This window comes from Gorilla gorilla, chromosome 6 (genome assembly GCF_029281585.2).
Source record: "Gorilla gorilla gorilla isolate KB3781 chromosome 6, NHGRI_mGorGor1-v2.1_pri, whole genome shotgun sequence".
Taxonomy (NCBI): Eukaryota; Metazoa; Chordata; class Mammalia; order Primates; family Hominidae; genus Gorilla; species Gorilla gorilla.
In genome coordinates, this window is record NC_073230.2 from 57,768,101 (window position 1) to 57,789,692 (window position 21,592).

The window sequence follows — 21,592 nt, forward strand, 5'->3', positions numbered from 1 at the left end:
GTATGTTTGCCATTTACAAACGTTTATGTCTTAAGAGAGGAAATATGAAGAGCAAAACAGTGCATGCTGGAGAGAGAAAGCTGATACAAATATAAATGAAACAATAATTGGAAAAATTGAGAAACTACTCATTTTCTAAATTACTCATGTATTTTCCTAGAATTTAAGTCTTTTAATTTTTGATAAATCCCAATGTGAGACAAGATAAGTATTAGTGATGGTACAAGTAATTAATATCTGTTATATAATATTCATTTTCATAGTGGAAGAAATAAAATAAAGGTTGTGATGATTGTTGATTATTTTTTCTAGAGGGGTTGTCAGGGAAAGAAATTGCTTTTTTTCATTCTCTCTTTCCACTAAGAAAGTTCAACTATTAATTTAGGCACATACAATAATTACTCCATTCTAAAATGCCAAAAAGGTAATTTAAGAGACTTAGAACTGAAAAGTTTAAGATAGTCACACTGAACTATATTAAAAAATCCACAGGGTGGTTGGAACTAGGCCTTATATTAAAGAGGCTAAAAATTGCAATAAGACCCCAGGCTTTAAATATGGCTTTAAACTGTGAAAGGTGAAACTAGAATGAATAAAATCCTATAAATTTAAATCAAAAGAAAGAAACAAACTGAAATTAAAGTTATTATACAAGAATATGGTGGCCTGGATCTAGTGAACATATAGTAAAGATAAAACAGAATATTTCTGAAAAATCCTGAAAAATCTTTTGGGCTAACCTGAAGACAGTATATTTGAAACTATTTTTAAAATGCAGTGATACTAGAAATATTTTAGAATCGTATGTAGGTTTGGCATTAATGGATAAAGACTAGAGGATTTTCACCCTCATAAAACACTTGGACATACAGTATTTGATTAAAATGATGACACATTTTTTGTAAAATATGATTAATTTTGGCATAATAATTTATTACGTTAATGTTTCAAATATATACTTTGCATTTAATAAACCACTGAATAACTGAAGATAATGGCTTATAAGCACGTTTTTGCTCCATACACCAGGCTGCTATTGCATTGAAGGCAATGAATTCCATCACGGGGGTTATATGATCCAGGGCTGCAGATCACTGTGAAAAAAGAGTAAGTTAATAAGTAGTATTTTCCTAATACACATAATATAAAATTTCCAATCTCAATTCTTTTAAGTGTATAGTTCAGTAGTATTAAGCATATTCACATTGTTGTGCAACAAATCTGCAGAACTTTTTCATCTTGCAAAACCGCAACTCTATACCCATTTCTCTGTTTCCCCAGCTGTTGGCAACCACCATTCTACCTTTGGTTTCCATGAGTTTCACTAATCTACATACCTCATGTAAGTGGAATCATACACTGAAAGTTTTAACTATTTACTCTGAGATTCCTGTAAGGAGCGTGCAACCTGGATCCCTTGCATGCATGCACAGTTGACAATAGGGTTGGTACTCCTATGAGAATCTAATGCCATTGATGATCTGACAGGAAGCAGAGCTCAGGCCATAATGCTCACTTGCCCACCACTCACCTTCTATTTTGCAGTCTGGTTCCTAACAGGACATAGACCAGTACTGTTCCCTGGCCTGGGGGTTGGGGACCCCTGCTTTAAGTTATATAGCAGAAGCCACAAGAGGTCAACACTACAGGAAGAACCAAATGTGCTTCACACAAGGCCATAACTGTGTATTTTAGGTGGAAAGAGACTGCATTTTTTTCTAATAATCTCCTGATTTCAAGTCCTATTTCTACCACTTGCTAAATTTGCAATTTTGAAAATATTAATCTAATTTAATTCAGTTTAATCATCCCTAATATGAGGATAATGAAATCATAAATTTGATTAAATGATGACATCTACTACTGCCTGACAGAATAGAAAGAAACCAAGGTCAGATACCATCTCTGTCACAGATTATCTTTGGTAACTTAGGTAAAACAGTCAACTCTCTTAGTTCCACTATCCTTATTTTGTAAAACAGGTGCAATACAATAATAACCAATTTCATAACATTAATGTATTAAAAAATCACACAGTGTATCATAGGCACTCAATAAATGCTTAACTTTATGCACTCAGGAACACTGCCTCTACCAACCTGTTCTATTGTGGATAAGGGGATGGATATCAGGTGGTGCCATCAAGCCTCATAATTGGGCTGGGGTCTTTGATTATTCTGTTCCTCTTTTTCCTGTTGCAAATGTGGTTGCCCAAGGATCTCAGAATATGTTAATAGCACATCTATGGCATGTTTATTATGGGCCATCAAAGAAAATTCTTTTTCTAGCATCATGATTCAATGATACAAGTTAATATTTGGATCTAGTTCATACTATATTTTAAATTTTATATCATTTACTTTTAAAATGTATTTTTCCAAATTGGGAAATTTTTTAGAGGAAATATTTGCCATTCTATGTTCCAAAGAGTTCCTCAGTTTTAATAGATGTTTTATTTGGGAGAATAATGTTTCAGATGGAAAAAAGTTTAATTAAACAAAGTAGATTTATTTCCTCCAGTGATAACAACAGTATTTGAATTGGTAATGTACACAGTAAGCTTCCAATGATGTTTCTCAAATGTGTGTTGATTATGGCACATTTTCTCTCAAAGCACACCTTAATATTTATTGAAGAACAAATATGGAAATGTTGAGCAAAGATACTTAAAAGTGTTAAATCATTACACATGCAGAAGAGAAATCTGCATGCAGTCTTTACACATATGCTTTATATTGATTATCAAAAATAGAAATGACACCGGCATAAAATCATCTAAATACAAGCTTAAATAAATATGACTTTCTAGTTACTATTCTTAGAATTAATAAACCCTCACAGTATGATATGTGTAACATCATATAGTTCCTATGTGTAGCACTCCTTCCTAGTATACATACTAAAATATTTTTTCTCTGTTAAGTAGAACTGGGGAAAAATGTTAAAATGTTATTTAAATTTAAAGTACAAAATTAGCCAACTCTTTAAACAAAGAGACAAAGAAGGATTTGTGACTAATCAGTATTGACATAAAAAACATGATAAAGTACAAAAAAAGTTATGAACTTTGGATAGGAAATAATTTCTTAAAAAGGAAAATGCACTAACCACAATGTAAAACATTTAATATTAAAATTAAGAAATTAATTTTAAAAATCATAAAAGTAACGATTGTGTAAAATAAAACTGTGGAAAGACTCTCCAAGCAAGATGGACTCCCTGAGGCTAACAGAGATGCTTTAAATTTGAAAAGAGAAGTAGGCATTCATAGTGAGGTGAGAGGCTGGTGAGTGGTCACATACTTTGTGTTTCTCTGAAGAAAATACAGCCTTTGACAACAAACTTTCTGCCTGTACAACTGCAAGCTGGAGTATCTCCTATAACCAAAAACTGAACATTCCATAACTGACCATCTGAAAATCTTCAATGAAAAGGGATTTGTGGTCTCAAACTTGTAGGCAACCCAATCACTCTGTTGCCTCAACCAATCAGGGCTTGGCTACATCAACCAACAGGAACCGAACAAGTTTGAATCCCTCCTTTTCATAAACAGACATGATTAGGAACATGGGTAGGAACTTTATGAAAGCCAAACCCTCTCTTTGTTCTCTGCAGTGCACCTTCAGTTATACCAAAGGCTGTGTCTCCCAATTCTATCCATTGCTTCTCAGAAAATATAAGCTTTCCTTTTGGCCTTTGCAGATCTCATGGTCTTTTGTTAATGACAGTCAAGGAATAAAATTCGGAAAAAAATTGTAGCTATATAATCAACAGAAGAATATTATTCAGAATATATAATTAACTCATATAAATCAATTAGATAAACAAATAAAAACTAATTTAAAAGTAAGCACCAAGGAGAAAATACAAATGGTGAACTAATGGCTTTTTTTGTTGAGCCAACAAAAGAGTACTCAAATTAGATCTAGGAAATCCAGATAGACATCAGAATGTAATATATTGAGAGTGAGATGCAAGAACTTCCAGTGAACTAGGAAGCTCCAGGCCCTCATTCCCCCATGAAAACATTAAATAAGTAACTAGAGACTGGCTAAAATAACTTTACAAGAGCTATGGAAACCAGCCATAGGTCTACAGCAATTAAGTTCTGAATCCAAAAAAAAAAGCCGTGTTTGAAATGATTAAAAAAAAAAAATTGTGGCATTTTTACTCACCACTGTCCCACCTCCTTCCCCATGCAGCTCTGGAAGATTCCATCCTACACAACTGAGAGAACAGAGCAGACTAAATTTATGACCTTCTGACCTGTATGAGAGTCCCATGCCTGTGGGATTGGTTTGTGATGGGTGCAGTTCCTGAAAACCACAAGGAGACAACAAAGGGGAACAAAGGTGGGGCAAGAGATTTCCTGAAAAATATAACATAACATGTAAAGCCCAGAGAAGGAGCAGGAGTGAGCCTCTTAGAGAAGAAGATATCTAAAAGCAGCCATGTATACAGAGGATTCAGAAAAAAAGCACATGCTCAGGACCAAGCATAAGAAAAGATGTTCCACATCACTAAGCATGAGAGAAAAACAAATCAAAGCTACAATGAGATATCAGCTTACAACCATTAGCACAGACACTATTAAAAAAACAGAAAATATGTATTGGTCATGATGTGGAGAAATTGAAATCATACTTGGTGGAAATGTAAAATGGTGAAGCTACTATGAAAAACAATACAGAGCTTCCTCAAAAAATTAAAAATAGAATTACCATGTGATCAGTTAATCCTGCTTTTGGGTATATATCCAAAAGTATTGAAAGCAGGATCTCTAGGAAGTATTGCATATCCATGCACCCATGTCCATTGTCACATTATTCACAATGGCCAAAAGGTGGAAACAACTCAGATTTTCACTGAGAGATGGGAAAAGTGTTAGATCTGATAAATTCAGCAAAGTAGTAGGATACAAAATTGATACACAAAAATCAGTTATGTTTGTGTACATTAACAATAAACAATCCAAAAGGGAAATTAGGAAAACAGTTCCATTTAAAATACAATCAAATAATATTTAGGCATAAACTCAACCAAGGTGGTGGAATAATGTATACTATAAATTACCAAACATTGTTGAAAAAATTCAAGAAGACACAAATAAATAGAAAGACATATCATGTTCATGGGTTGGAACACAATATTAAGGTGTTAACACCACACAAAGCTATCGATTCAATGTAATCTCTATCAAAATCCCAATAACATTTTTTTTGTGAAAAACAAAAATCTTTCTCAAGAGACTCCAATAGCCAAAATATTGGAAAAGAAAAACAAAGTTGAAAGTCTCACATTTCCTGATTTTAAAACTTACTGCAAAGCTGCAATAATCAAAACAGTGTGGTGCTGCCAAAAAGACAGACATACAGACTAATGGAACAGAATAGAAAGCCCAGTAGTAAATCCTTGCATACAGGGACAAATGATTTTCACAAAGGATGCCAAGATCATTCATTGGGGAAAGAACAATTTTTTTCACCCAATGGTATTGGGAAAACTGGATATACACAGACAACTAAATGAAGTTGATTCTTAGGCCATATACAAAAATTAACTCAAAATGAATCAAGGACTTAAGAGCTAAAACTGTAGAACATTTAGAAGATGACACTGGGGAAAAGCTTCAGGATACTGCATTTTACAATGATTTCTTTTTTTGCATATTTTTTGTATAATACACAACCTTTTAAACATTACTGCTAATATCTGAATTTTTGTGTTTCTGCTTCAGTCCCTCTGAGTCATTGGTCTTCTTTTTGTTCCTGTTTGTATTTTTCACATTGTGTGTTTCATAGTAGTGCACACAAATTTTTTTTGGATTGTTGCTGCTGTACTGCTCACTTCCATTCCTTAGATGTAAGCATCCTGCAAGTTTTACTTGAATATTCCTCTTCCCTCTGTGTTCTGCTTATTTCCTTTTTTGGTAAATGCTGTGTATCATCTGCATCTTCTTCAGATATTTTTCTCTGCTCTTCATGTTTTTCAAATATCTTTTCACTTAGTACCTTGGATATTCTGACTCCTGAAAACTTTTTAGCTTTAGCTTTGTCTAAAAACTTCTGATATTTAGCAATATTCTCATCTAGAGCTTTAATAATGGCTTTGGTGTGATTTTTCCATATGTTCTTCCTCAGATTCCTAGTAAGACTCTTCATCATCTCTTGCTTCTGCTCTTCTTCTTCAATAGAAAAGCTCTCAAGCTCTTTCTCCAGATATGACATATCCACAGGAACAAGGTCATCCCCAGAAGACTGAGGCACCACACTGAGTTTGCCAAAGTTTTGCTGAACCCAGGCACAAGAATTGGTTGCATCTCTGAGTTAGCATCCAGTGACTATTCTCTTCTTTTTCTTTTTCAATCACAGATTCTGTCACTTCACCTACAGTTTTGGTATTCATTCTGTCACTTCCTCTTCTGGATTGTTCTGGGTTGCTTCTGTGGCAACTTCCACAGATTAGGAGGGTGAAAGCTGGGGGGCCACAGGTGACTCTCCATTAAGCAGCTTGACAAAGAAAGGAATCCAGCCCTCTCAGCCAGTCATTGAGGACTATCCACCCACAGTCAGTAAGTCAGTAAGTTACTCCACCCTTTAGTAACTTCCCAGTCCAGAAAGTTAGCTTCTCAATAAAGTCCTCAGCATTCTCCCAAGAATTAATCTTTTATGTCTTGCTGATATATTCCGGCTTAACTTGTTCAAGTACAACATCAATGCAGTCTTCAGGGGTCTTAATTTTTCCTACTTAACTCCTTTTAGCACAATGTCTGTCTTCAAGTCCTCAGAAGAGTATACCAAACCTGGACAGTCAATGAAGCATAACCAACATATCAAGGTAATGTATTTCCAGATATTTCATCTACAATGGGGACCACATTGCAAACTTTCTTGGAACACTATGTTTATATCACAGAGCTCTTGCCAACATTTAGATAGCCAATGAACCCAACACTCATCTGTTTCTTGTCAGTGTACAACTTTCCAAACTGCCACAGAAGCTGAATAAATGCTCCTTTGTGAAAGGGGTCAGTAAGACCTGCATGGAAAGCAAGTGTTGGCTAATCCAAGGAGAGGACAGCAACCCATCATTTTGTTGCCCAGGTTGCAACAAGGTCACATTTGTTATGTACAAACATAACGTGTTCCCAGGGTTTATTCTTTTTCAAGTATGGCTCAAGGCTCAATGTGAGGGGAACAGGTACCCACTGGATCTCTAGCATCAGCAACCAGAACTACAACATCTGGTGAATCTATAACCCTGGAGAGCTCACCCTATATTCCTTTGGACTGTCCCTTTTTACATGTCTCTTCTTGTGCTTCATTTATCCCACCAGTGTCTTCAGTTACTGACTCATGATCTTTTCTAGAAACTGGTCTAGCTCTCAGTGGACATTTCAGCATTTTCTAGAAAAGACTGCATATCACTTGCAAATAAATTTGGTTGCTTCCTTTGTGATATAGGGCCAAATGTAGTTTTAAAACTTTCAGTATCAGGAACTTTCAGTATCAGGAATGTGCACCTTTGAGTTGAGGTGGATTCAATCTTAGAGAAGAGACATTGGTAACTTGCTTTGTTTCATGACAACTGTGTATGAATCCTTCATAACTGTATCCACTTCCTCTTGAAGTTTTTGTAATCATGACTGCTTAATCACATGTGCATTTTCAAACTATTTGATATTTGGCTGCACTTCTGCCACTGTGCCAGAAGCCACCTTTGATTGATATTCCAGGGGCTTAATGATCTTACCACAGCTGTTCTTGTATTTCTTTTGCCTGTACATATTCAGGCCTGAGACTGTGGCCTGGTCCCTCATGTTTTGACCTCCTGCTTCCTGCTCTCAGTCTGGGTTTGTGCTGGCATCGAAGAGGTTGATGGTGCACTGTCCTTTTGTACTTGGGCTTTACCATCTTGGCGATGAGATGGGAACTGAAGTGCTAAGTCCAGCTTATGTTGGGTAAATGAATTCAGAACTTTCCAGGCCTGGCTGAAGTGACCTGTTTTATTACAGCTTCAATCTCAGTAGTTGTTATTGGTCTCCTCAGTTGTTAGATTTTTTCATAGTTCAATCTTGGTAGGCTGTATCTGTCTAGGAATGTCTTCTAGGTTTTCCAATTTATTAGCATATAGCAGCTCCTAGAAGCCTCTAATGATCCTTTGAATTTCCATGGCAGCAGATGCAATGTCTACTGTTTTATCTGATTTTATTTTCATTTATTTTATCTTCTTTTTTTCTTAGTCTGGCTAAAGGTTTGTTGATTTTATCTTTTTTAAAAATAACTTTTCATTTCATTGATTTTTGTATTTTTTTTATTTCAATTTCATTTATTTCTGCTCTGATCTTTATTTCTTCTACTAATTTGGGGTTTGGTTTGCCCTTGTTTTTCTAGTTCTTTAAGATGTATCAATAGGTTGCTAATTTGAAGTTTTTCTGCTTTTGTTGATGTAGGTGCCTATTGCAATAAACTTCCCTGTACTGCTTTCGCTGTATCCCACAGGTTTAGGTACATCATGTTTCCATTTTCATTTGTTTCAAGACATTTTAAAATTTCCTTCTTAATTTCTTCATTGAGCCACTGGTCATTCAGGAGCATATTGTTTAATTTCCAGGTGTTCATATAGTTTCAAAATTCCTCGTTATTCATTTCTATTCCATTGTGGTCAGAGAAGATACTTGATATAATTTCAATTTTTTGACTTTTTAAAGATTTGATTTGTGGCCTAACATATGGCCTGTCTTTGAGGATTATCCACGAGCTGAGGAGAAGAATGTGTATTCTGCAACTGTGGGATGAAATGTTCTGTGAATATGGCTATTAGGTTCATTTGTTGTATAGTAGAGATTAAGCCTGATTTTTTTTGTTGATTTTCTGTCTGGATAATTTGTCCAATGCTGCACTGAAAGTAGGGTGTTAAAGTCTCCAGCTATTATTGTATACGGGTCTCTCTCTTTAGCTCTAATAATATGTGCTTTATATATCTGGATGCTCCTGTGTTAGATTCATATATATTAAGAATTGTTATATCCTCTTGCTGAATTGATTTCTTTATTCAATGACCTTGTCTGTTTTTATGCTTTTTGTCTTGAAATCTATTTTTTTTTCCTGATATAAGTATAGCTACTCCTGCTCTTTTCTGGTTTTGCATGGAACTTTTTTTAACTCTTTATTTTCAGCCTATGTGTGTGTCCGTCTGGGTGTAGTGTGTTTCATGTAGGCAACAGATTGTTGGGTCTTGTGTTTTTATCCATTCAGCTCTCCATGTCTCTTTATTGGAGAGTTTAGTGCATTTATATTCCATGTTATTACTCATAAGGAATTCCTTTTGCCATTTTGTCACTTGTTTTCTGGTTGTTTTGTGGTCTTTTCCTTCTTTCTTTCCTTCCTGTATTCCTTTTAGTGAAGATGATTTTCTCTGGTGGTATATATACATATCCATTGTGTTTTTTGATTTGTGATTACCATAGCCTTGCAAATAATATCACGTAACCTGTTATTTTAAACTGACAACAACTTAATGCTGATTGCATAAACAAACAAGCAAAGAGAAAACTAGTAAAAAACTCTACAGTTTAACTTCATCCCCCCCTTTTTAGCTTTTTGTTGTTTCTATTTATATCTTAGTATACAGTGTTGTGAAAAGCTGTTGTAGTTATTATTTTTATAGGTTCATCTTTCAGTCTTTCTCCTCGAGATATGAGTGTTTATACACCACTATTACAGTATTATAATATTCTGTTTTTTTGTGTATTTACTTCAGATGATTTCTTATTGTTCATTAACATCCCTTTCCTTCAGATTGAAGAACTCTCCTTAGCATTTCTTATAGGCAAGCTCTGGTGGTGATGAAATCCCTCAGCTTTTGTTTTTCTGGGGAAGTCTTTATTTCTTCTTCATGTTTGAAGAATATTTTTGCCAGATATACTATTCTAGGATGCAAATTTTTTCTTTTTTTTCCTTCAGCAATTTAAATATGTCATACCACTCTCTCCTGGCCTATGAGGTTTCCACTGAGAAGTCTGCTCACAAACGTACTGGAGCTCCATTGTATGTTGTTTCTTTCCTTTTGCTGCTTTTAGGATCCATTCTTTATCCTTGACCTTTGGGAGGCTGACTATTAAATGTCTTGAGGTAGTGAAATAAGCCAGTCATAAAAAGACAAATACTATATGATTCCACTTATATGAGGTATCTAGAGTAGTCACATTTATAGAGAAAAAATGTAGAATGGTGGTTTTCAGGTGTTGGAGGGAGAAGGGAATGGGGAGTTATTATTTAATGGGTATACAATTTCAGTCTAGAAGTTGAAAAACATTCTAGAGATGGATGGTGATGATGATTTCACAACAGTGGGACTGAAGTTAATGCCACTGTGTATTTAAATTATACATTTAAATACACTTAAAATGTTAAATTTTATGTTATGTACATTTTACCATAATAAAAAGTGATATATACACATTCATATATTTAAATTAGCTAATATCTACAATTTGATTATGCCAAGAATTCACATAGATATGGAATAACAGAGTTTCTTCCACCCTACTGTTGGAAATGTATTAATAAAACCAACTGTGAAAAATAGTCTGATATATTTTAATTAACTGCATATCTTGTGACCCAATATTAGATAAAGACCTTTAAGAATCTTGAACAGAATATATAAACAAAAATATTCATTACGGCACTGTGTGTCATAGCAAAAAATTGAGAACAATCAATTTCAACCAACAATAAAACAGACATGCACCCTGATATATTCACATAATGGAAAATTATATGAAAATTTAAAAATTTTAAATAGTGTTATAATAATCACAAAAGTAGAAACAAATTTCACACATGTGGTCTACAATAATGTGAATAGGTTAAAATAACTATAACTGGGTAGATTTATAATTAGATAAATTCTCAGTCTTGACTGGATAGATTCTCAGTCTTGATATTTAAAAATCCAGCTGTATGCTGTTAACACAAAAATATAAGTTTAAGACAAATTAATATATACATATGCAAAGCAATCACAAAATCTCAACCATGACAATTTTATTTTATGCGACTGGACAAACCGTTTTAAAATTGGCAGCTTTTAACAAAAATAAAAACAATGATCTCTATACTTAAGACATTTTTGTAAGTTTTAGTAATAATTATAGATCAGCAAAATAAAAATCATAATTCTTTAAAAGATGTGTATATATGTATTTTATATGTGTTAATATATGTATATGTCTATTTATATGTACACATATAAATACACAAATTAATATGGCATATACCCCTACTTCATAGACCTGAGGGTAAAGAAAGAAAATTATGAAATTATTGAAATAAAATATTAGAGATTTTTTCATGCCTATGAGACAGGTAAAACTTTCCTAAGAAGAAACAAATATAATTGCAAGGGGTCCAAAATACTCAAAACATATTTAAAAAAATGAACAAAACTTCCAGTTGCGATGCCAAATTTCAAAACTTACTACAAAGCTACAATAATCAAAACAGTGTGGTACTAACATAAGGAAATGCCTGCCACCAATGAAACAGAATAGTGCACATAAATAACTCATACATCTAAGACAACTGTTTTTTCAACAAGGATACCAAAACAATGAAATGTGGAAAGAACAGTTTCTTCAGCAAATTATTTGGTAACAACTAGATAGCCACACGTCAAATAATACAGTTGAACTCCTACAACACACAATTTATAAAAATTAGCTCAAAATGCATTGATGACCACTTTGAAAAAAATATAGGGGTAAGTCTTCATGATTTTAGATTTTGCAATGGTTTCTTAGATATGACACCAAAAGCATAAGCAATAAAAAATAAATATAAACTAGACTTCATTTTAAAACTGTGACGAAATGGACAATATTATGGATGTGAAAAGAAAAGCAGAGAACAGGTAAAAATATTTGCAAAGCATATATTTGCTGAGAATCTAATATATAGACTATCTAAAGAGCGCTTACTACTCAAAAACAAACAAAATCCCAAGTAGAAACACTGGCAGAGGATTTACGTAGACATTTCTCCAAAAAAGATACACAAATGGCCACCAAGCAAACAGGAAAAAATGCTCAACATCATTACATCATTCAGGAAATACAAATAAAAACTGAATGAGACACTATTTCACATATGCTAGAATGTGTGAAAAAAAAAGGAAAATAGCAAGTGTTGACCAGGATGTGAAGAAACAGGTACTCTCATACACCACTAATGGGACTGTAAAATGGTATATGTCTTGTGAAAAATGGTTTGGCTTATACTCAAAAAGTTAAACACAGAATAAGTGGAAAATAAAGTGGAATGACCCAGTAATTCCACTCTTGGTATGTACCCAAAAGAACTCAAAATGGGCACTTAAGTATATACTTTTCATGAATGTTCACAGCAACAGTATTCACAATAGCCAAAATATGGAAATAACCAAATGTCCATGGATAAACAAATTGTATATATACATAAAATGGGATATTATTCAGCCATAAGAAAGAATGTAGCACTGATACATGCTACATCATAGACGAATCTCAAAAACATTATGCTAAGTGAAAAAAGCCAGATACAAAATAATACATATTGTTTTATTTTATATGAAATATCCAGAATAAATAAATCCATAAAGATAGAAAGCATAGTGATAGTTGCCAGGGGGTAATGGTAGACATGAATGAGGCGTAACTTTTTAATAAGTACGGGGTTTCCTTTTTGAAGTGATTAAAATATTTTGGAATTTGGTAGAGGTGTTTGCAAAACATTGTGATTGTACTAAATGCTATTAAATTGTTCACATTAAAATGGTGAATTTTAATGTGAATTTCAACTCAATTAAAAAAATAAATAGAGCTTCGTTTGATCTGTGGACCAGTATAAATTGGTGTGACACATGTTTATTTGATAATCCAAAGGAGAGGTCAGTCAATCATGCATAAAACAATAAACGGTTAAAAGCAGTGAATTTAATGAATGACATAAATGAGCAGGTCAAAGATACCTGACAAACATTCCACACAATATACACAAAGAACTCCACTTTTAGGCACTACAGAGTCAAACTGCTATTTATTTCCTGTATAGCTTTGAGAACTTCTCTATGAGTTTAAAATAAAGATAAATGAGTTTTAATAAATAGAAACTCTCATAGCTATACAGGAAACAAATGTAAAAGCCCATCACATTACAGGCAGGGTGGAGGGATCTATATAACTAGAAGCTCTCTTCTCATCAGAAACAATATATGCTACCAGAGAATGGAGCAATGGTTTACTAGACATAAAAGTGAATTTTACAACTAAGAAACTATCTTTCGAAACTAAGGGTAAAAATACAATTTGTAATAAAAATTAGAGAGACATATTATCCAGGTAACAAAATATGTTCTCCCAACTCCTATAACATGCAATCTGTAGAATCAGTCTGCACGTGTACCCCTGAATAAAAGTTAAAAAAAGAAAAACTAAAGGAAGTTCCTTAGCCTGAAGAGATCTATTACCAGCTGGAATAATAGGAAATCCATGTATCAACTTGCCTGAAACAATGAAAAATAATAGTAATAATTCAATATACATGGAAAAAAATGGCTTTCAAAACATTAGTTATCAAACCACAAGGAACTGTAACTCTTTGGAAATAAGAAACAAAAGATGTGAGCCCTACAATTGTGAGCCTACAATTAGTAAACTAACTTCCATAGCTTACTGTCTTGAGTGAGTTTTCAAATTATGTTACAGGGAACTAAGGTGGAGCCCAGCAAAGTCCCTCAATTAAGGAGACCAACCTAAGAGTCAGAGAAGACCAACACTGCTGGAGTTAAGACTATGTCCCAGAGAGGAGATAGCTACATACACAGAGAACCCCGGAGATGAGTAGAATATTTCTCCAAAATATGTTACACAACAGCAATCAGCAGGTATGTGTGAGGAAGCTATGTTAGGCTGGGAAGAGGAACATCTATTTTGATAGCAATAGAGGGAATAGTGCCTGGCAGTCACTCAGGATAATGAACAGTGTCTGTTCCCAACAGCCAGTATGAGAAACTCAAAAATTCAAAAGGCACTGGGTAAAGCACTTGGGAAGGTAGTAGGAAACAATTACCTCTGGACTGAATACTGAACAAGAACCACCTATCAAATTACAGAGCAAGACATAAAATAATCAAACAGCTTCCAAGAAATGCATTAATTGCGTGTGAAAACAAAGACTCAGAAGAAACAAATTTTTAGGAACATCAAAATATCCAGCACCAAATAAGGCAAAATTCACAATGTTGGAATCTAAACAAAGATTACTGTGCAGTAATAAGAGGCAGGAAAACATAACCCATATTCAGGGAAATAAACAATCAAAACCAAACTGGAACTAAGGAGGTAAAATACACTGAAAGCTACAAAATATTGCTGAAAGAAACTAAAGATGACCTAAATAGACATTCTGTATTCATGAGAATAAATACTTAATATTGTTAAGATGTTAATATTACCCAAAGGGATCTAGAGATTCAATACACTCCCTGTCAACATTCCAACAGCTTTTATTGAAGAAATGGAAATGCCAACCCTCAGATTTATATGGAATTCAAAGGGCACTAAATAGTCAAAAAAATCGAAAAAGGAAAACAAAGTCGGAAGATACATAACTCCCAATTTCAAAAATTACTACAAAGCAATAGTAATCAAAATAATGTGGTACAGGCATAACGACAGACTATATAGCCCAATGGAACAGAAATAAGTGCATATATCCATGACCAGCTCATTATTTATAAGGGTGCCAAGTCCATTAATTATGGAAATAATAGTCTCTTCCACAAATGGTAAAGAGACAAGTGGATTTCCAACTGCAAAAGAATGAAGTTGAACCCCTACTTCATATCAAATACATTAATTAACTCAAAATGGATTTATGACCTAAATATATCAGAGCGAAAACTATTAAATCCCTGGAACAAAACATAAGGTTAAATCTTCATGCTTTCATACAGCAACAAATGCTTAGATCTGACACCAAAAACAAGGGTAACAAAAGAAAGCACATATAACTTTGACTTCATCAAAATTAAGATTTTGTCCATCAAAGTATATTATCAAGAACTTTGCAAATTGGCAAAGCAGAAATGTTCACAGGGTCTAAATAACTGGTACAATATATAAACACTAAACATAAGAAAGCTGGAATGGTTTTATATTAATATCTAACAAAATAGGCTTCAATGTAAGAAATATTATCAGGAATATAAAAATGTACTACATAATGATAGAGGAGGAAGTGATCAGGAAAAAACAGCAATTCTAAATGTCTATTTAACTAGTTACTGAGTTTCAAATATGTGGCAAAACTAAAAGGAGAAATAGACAAATTCACAATAATAGCTAGGAATTTCAAACATTCCATTCTCAAAAACTGATATAACAAGTTGAAAATAAAAAAACAGGGATATAGAAGATTAACTTACTAAAACCAAAAATATCAGAATAAACTTTTTATTCATGGGAGCATATAACATTTATCAAGATGTGCCAGATTTCTGGCCAGAAAACAATCTTCAGAACAACTGAAAGGACTGAATTGATATAGAATATGTTTTCTGAACATAAGATATTTAGTTGCAGATTAACAAAAATTATATTGGAGTTGACCAGATACATGAAAGTTAAACAACATACTAATGAATAAGACCTGGGCCAAATAAAATTATAAAATTAGATAATATTTTGGACTTATCAAAAACTTAAAAATCAACAAAAATAAAATTAGTGGGCTATAGATAAAGCAATGTTAGGAAAAAATGTAAAGCTTTTAAATACTTACATAAGAAAAAAGAGAAAGTTGTGAAATCAGTGTTCTATACTACTCTCATAAGAAACTAAAGAAAGGGCCAGACGCAGTGGCTGACACCAGTAATCTCAACACTCTGAGAGGCCAAAGCGGGCGGATCACAAGGTCAGCCACTCGAGACGAGCCTGGCTAACATGATGAAACCCCATCTCTACTAAAAAAACAAAAATTAGCTGGGTGTGCTGGTGTGTGCCTTGAATCCCAGCTGCTCTGGAGGCAGAGGCAGGAGAATCACCTGAACCTAGGAGGCAGAGATTGCGGTGAGCTGAGATCACACCACTGCACTCCAGCCTGGGCAAGAAAGCGAGACTCCGTCTCAAAAAAAAAAAAAAAAAAAACTAAAGAAAGAAGAGCACATTAATTTTCAGATAAGAAAGGAAAGACTTTAGAAACCATTAAAGGTATTAGCTAAAATTAATGAAATAGAAATCAGATAAGAGAAAATTAATAAACAAAATGCTGGCTCTTTGAAAGGACTACTACAATTGATAAACTTCCAATTAAAGTTTGGTAAAACTTAAAAACAAAAAACATATGTAGATGAATAATATCAGGAATTAATGAGAAAACATCACTACAGATCCTATGACATTAGAAGGAAAATAAGAGAACACTATGATCAATTTGTGGAATAAATTTGACATCTAAATAAAATAGACAAACTCTTGAGGATATACATTATCAAAACAGGCTCAGAAAATCTGAAAAGCCCTATATCAATTAACAACTGAATTATAATTAAAATCCTTTGCACATGGACTTATCATTTTTTTGTTATGGTCTAAGCCACTAATATCCAGCCATCCTATTGATTACAATTATATATTCAAAATAATTACATTGTAAAATAACTACCTGAGTACTCTAAAAAGCAAAGAGATTAAAGTGAATTTAGAAGGACGGTTGAAAGAAACAACTCACACAGAGAAGAGTATCCATTCTGTTTGTCTGTTTTTAAATTTTCTCTCTCTCACATTTATTACCATTAATATCTAGAAAAATCTTAAATATCTAAAAATATTTTGAATTTAATAATAATGAATATATAACACTGAAATTAATGGGATAAATCTAAAGCAGTGTTTGAAAAAATTATCATTTTACATGTAGCTTTTATTAAGAAAAAATGGAAATTTCTAAATATCAATGCCCTCATTGAAAATTTCAAGAAATCTATTTTTTGAAAAGTCTCCTAAAATATGTAAATGTAGCAAAGTAGTAGTAAGCAAGGGCAACGAATAAAAACTATTATATTTCTAAGTACTAGCAATAAACGATTACAAACCAAAATTTAAGCCACACAATACCACTTATAATAACTCCCTCCAAAATGAAATAACTACATGAATCTAACAACCATGTATAAGATCTATATGATGCTAACTACAAACTACCAATGAAAGAAATAAAAGACCTAAAAAAATAGATGGGCATGCTATGTTCATGGATCTAATGATTTAATATAGTAAAATTATGAAAATTCCACAAATCCTATATTGAGCTATAAGTTTAATACAATTGCTATCAATATCCTAGAATAATTTTTTTTGTAAATATAGATAAACTAAACTTCATATGGAAAAGCAAAGAAACAAGAATAGCTAAAATTAGCTTTGTGAGAGAAGAAAAAGGTAGGAGAAATCACACCACCAATTTTAAGACTTACTAACCATAGTAATGAAGACAGTGTTTGCTATGGTTTGAATGTTTGTCCCTTCCAAACTCATGTTGAAATTTAATTGCCATTATAACAGTATTTAGTAAGATCGCTAAGAGGTGATTAGACCATGAGGGCTTGGTCCTCATGAACTGATTAATGTCATTATCATGGGGTTGGATTCTGAGTTTGGCCCCTTTGTCTGTGTTTCTCTCTCTGTCTCACGCCCTGTCTTTGCACTTCCATCATAAGATTACACAATGAGAAGGCCCTCACCAGATGTCAATACCTCGATCCTGGACTTTCCATGCTCCAGAACTGTGAGAAATACATTTCTGTTCTTTATAAATTACAAAGTCTCAGATATTCTATTATAGCAGCACAGAGTGGACTAAGATAGAAAATTGATTTTGAGAAGTGGGACTGTTGCTAAAACAGTCCTCTCATCACAGGCCCAGAGTGTCACTCCTCGCATCACAGGCCCAGAGTGCCAAGGTCTGGGAGAAGGAAATATGTGAAAAGAGAGGCCTAGTGGGCCCTCAGGACATCGAGGCTTGCTTCCCAGGGAAGTCTCAGGTCTCTGTTCCCTGCATTCTGGTACAGGGCTCCTCAGCCACCCAGGTGTTGCTGAAGGAGGCCCCAGATAGGACTTGAGTCACTGATTGTAAGAATACAAGCAACAAATCTTGGTGGTGTCCAAGTGGTGTTAAGTCTTCAGGCAGGCAGAATGCAAGGGCTGTGGAGGCATGGCTTCCTCCACTTTTATTTCAAAGAAACTTGTTGTGAACAACCTGGGGGCCCAGGCAGAGACTTACCATAGGGGTAGAGCCACAGCAGAGAGCCTCTACTGTGGTAATGCCCAGCAGAATTGTGTGGCCAGAGTTTTCAGAGAGTCTCCACTACAGTAATACACAGTAGAGCCATGAGAGCAAGGCCATGGGAGATAAGCAATACCAGCCTGGGAGAGCAGCAGGCATCTGACTACAACCTACAAGAGCTGTTGTTTGAGCTATGACCAACAAAGCCATAGAAGTGTGGCTTCTCAAGCCCTTGAGGACACAACCCCCACCCCAGTGTGCCCAGAAGGCAGGACAAGGGGTCAAGGAAAATTATTCTGGAGGCTTAATATTTAATGTTGTTTACCTTGTTGGGTTTTGGACTTCCTTAGGGCCATTTATCCCTTTCTTCTTGCCTATTTCTCCCTTTTGGAAATATATCCTCTGCCTGTTCCACCATAATATTTTGAAGTAGATAATTTGTTTGATTTCACAGGGTCACAGCTGGAGGGAAATTTGCCTCAGGATGTATTGTGCCTTGAGTCTCGCCCACATACATCTGACTTAGATGAGAGACTCTAGACTTTGAACATTTCAGTTGATGCTGAAACAAGTTAAGACTTTTGGGGCTACTGGATAAAAATGACTGTATGTTATATGTGATAAAAACATGAATTTTGGGGGTCAAGGTCAAAATGGTATGATTTGTATATATCTTCAAAAAGTATATGTTGGAAACTCAATCCCCAATCCAACAGTGTTAGGAGGTGGGGCCTAATGGGACTTGTCTAGGTCATGATGGCTTGACCTTCATGAATGGATTAATGCCAATTATAGAATGGCTTTAGGCTGAAAGGTCAGTCTCTTGCTCCATCTCACTCTTTCTTTGGCCATCATGAGATGACACAGGAAGGAGGCCCTCATCAGATGCCAGACCCTTGATCTTAGACTTCCCAGCTTCCAGAACTGTAAGCCAATAAATTTCTTTTCATGACAAATTATGGAGTCTGTGGTATTCTGTTTTATCTATCATAGCAGCACAAAACAGACTAAGACAATGCTTTATTAGTGCAGGAATACACACATAGATCAATGGAACAAGCTGGTAACCCAGTGAATTCCATTAAATATCGGAGGACAAAATGATATCAATCCTATAGAAGCACTTTCAGAACAGTAGGAGAAAACAATGTCCAACTCATTTTATAATGCCAGCATAACCGTAATCCAAAATCACAACAAAGACATTATTTAAAAATACAGAAAAATACTCTTGAAAAAGGTATAAATATTAACAAATCAAATAATAAATAAAAGGACCATGACCACATAGGTTTTTATCCCGGAAATGCAAGTGTTGGTTCAGCATTAAAGAGTCAATCAAAGCAAATTACTGTACTAATACAATAAGTGTTCTCAGATGTTCTTTGTCAGTTTTCAAACCGGCAAAGAGCATCTAAGATAACCCTACAGCTAATACCATACTTAAAAGTGAAAGAGTTATTGCTTTTCCTCTAATATTGGGAAAAGGGCAAGAATGTCTTCTTTTGACATTTTTATTTAACACTGTACTAGAGGACCTAGTCATTGCAATAAAGCAAGCCAAAAAAAACAAGGCACAAACATCAGAAATAAAGAATTAAATCTGTTGCAGAACACATATTTATATTTAAAAGGATCTACAAAATAATTATTATATCTAAGCAGTGAATTAAGCATAATCACAGGATCCAGGTTAATATTTTAAAAATCCATAATATTCTTACATACTAATGGGAAAATTAAATAACATGCTAACTGGAAAGTTAAATCAAATAACCATTAAAATAACTCAATTTAAAAGAGAGCAAATAAAACATAACATTCTTATGAATAAATCTAAGAGATTTGCTAGAAATCTGAAATGAAAACTATAAAACATCCCAAAAACAAATTTAAAAAGAATTTACACACTTGGAGAATCAATATATTCGCTATTTGGAAGACTAAATATATTTGAGATAACATTTAATTAATTTTGTCTTTAGAGTCAATGAAATCAATTCAAATTAGAGTTGAACTCTTTGTAGAAATTGATATGTTAATTCTAAAATGCATACAATAATTCAAAAAACAGGGAAAAAAGCAATTTTTAAAATAAAAACAAAGCTGGAGGATTATCCTATGTGATTTCAATAGTTACTATAAAGCTACAGTAATCAAGATACTTCAGTATTGTTCAAATAACAGACATAGATGAATGGAGCATAATTAAATGCACAAAATTGCAGTCAGCTGAATTTTTGCCAGAGGCAACATGGCATTTTAATAGAGGAAGAAAAGTATCTTCAATAAATGGTACTGGATCATTAAGATATGATATCTTTATGGTAAAAAATGATCATCAACCTTTTTCTCACACCAAACAGAAAAATCAACTCAAAATGGATCATGGACCTAAATGCGGAATCCAAAATACTATTAAAAAACACAGAGGCTGGGCGCGGTGACTCAGGCCTGTAATCCCAGCACTTTGGGAGGCTGAGGTGGGTGGGTCACCTGAGGTCAGGAGTTCAACACTAGCCTGGTCAACACGGTGAAAGTTCGTCTCTACTAAAAATACAAAAAAATAGCTGGGCGTGGTTGTGCATGCCTGTAATCTCAGCTACTCGAGAGGCTGAGGCAAGAGAATTGCTTGAACCTGGGAGAAAGAGGTTGCAATGAGCTCGTGCCACTGCACTCCAGCCTGGGCAGCAGAGCGAGACTCTGTCTCAAAAAAAAAAAAAAAAACAGTAGAAAATCTTTGTGAATTTAGAGTAAGATAAGGTGTATTAGAACACAAACACTTACATAAACTATAGAATAGAATAAATAAAATATATTTATGCAACTTTTTAATTTAAAAACAAAAATGCAGGCCATAATCTGAGAGAAAATACAGCACATATATCAGCAAAGGACTTTTGTCCATACTATTGTAAAGACTCTTACAAGTCAATAATTATAAGATAAACAACCCACTTAAAAATGGGAAAGATAGTCGAACAAAGTAGAAAACACGTACCAATAGCCATTTGGAACTTGAAAAGATGCTCAAGATATCTTTTAATCAGGAAAATGAAAACTAAAACCACATGAGATACCACAATACACACATACTGGAATGGCTAAGATGTAAAAGACTGACAACACCATGCTTTGGAAAGGGTTTGGAGCAACTGTCACCTCACATATTGCTGTATAACACAAGTTATACTGCATAACACAAGTTATAAGTGTGTTACACAGTTAACACAAGTGGCTGTATAACACAAAATTATACAGCCACT

At 34.1% G+C, this 21,592-nt stretch overlaps 1 protein-coding gene and 1 pseudogene across 4 annotated transcripts in view; both read right to left on the bottom strand.

Moving 5' to 3' along the window:
* Positions 1 to 912: 912 nt before the first annotated feature.
* ZPBP (zona pellucida binding protein) overlaps positions 913 to 21,592 on the bottom strand; it is a 152,543-nt gene continuing 131,863 nt past the window's right edge. For all 4 annotated transcript variants that reach the window (XM_019031747.3, XM_055347008.1, XM_055347009.1 and 1 more), the window contains one exon: positions 913 to 1,094. In XM_019031747.3, coding sequence (XP_018887292.2) covers positions 1,000 to 1,094 — 95 coding nt within the window. In that variant the 3' untranslated portion in view covers positions 913 to 999. The remainder of the gene's footprint in view (positions 1,095 to 21,592) is intronic.
* LOC101140158 (nucleolar GTP-binding protein 2-like) lies at positions 5,693 to 7,408 on the bottom strand (annotated as a pseudogene).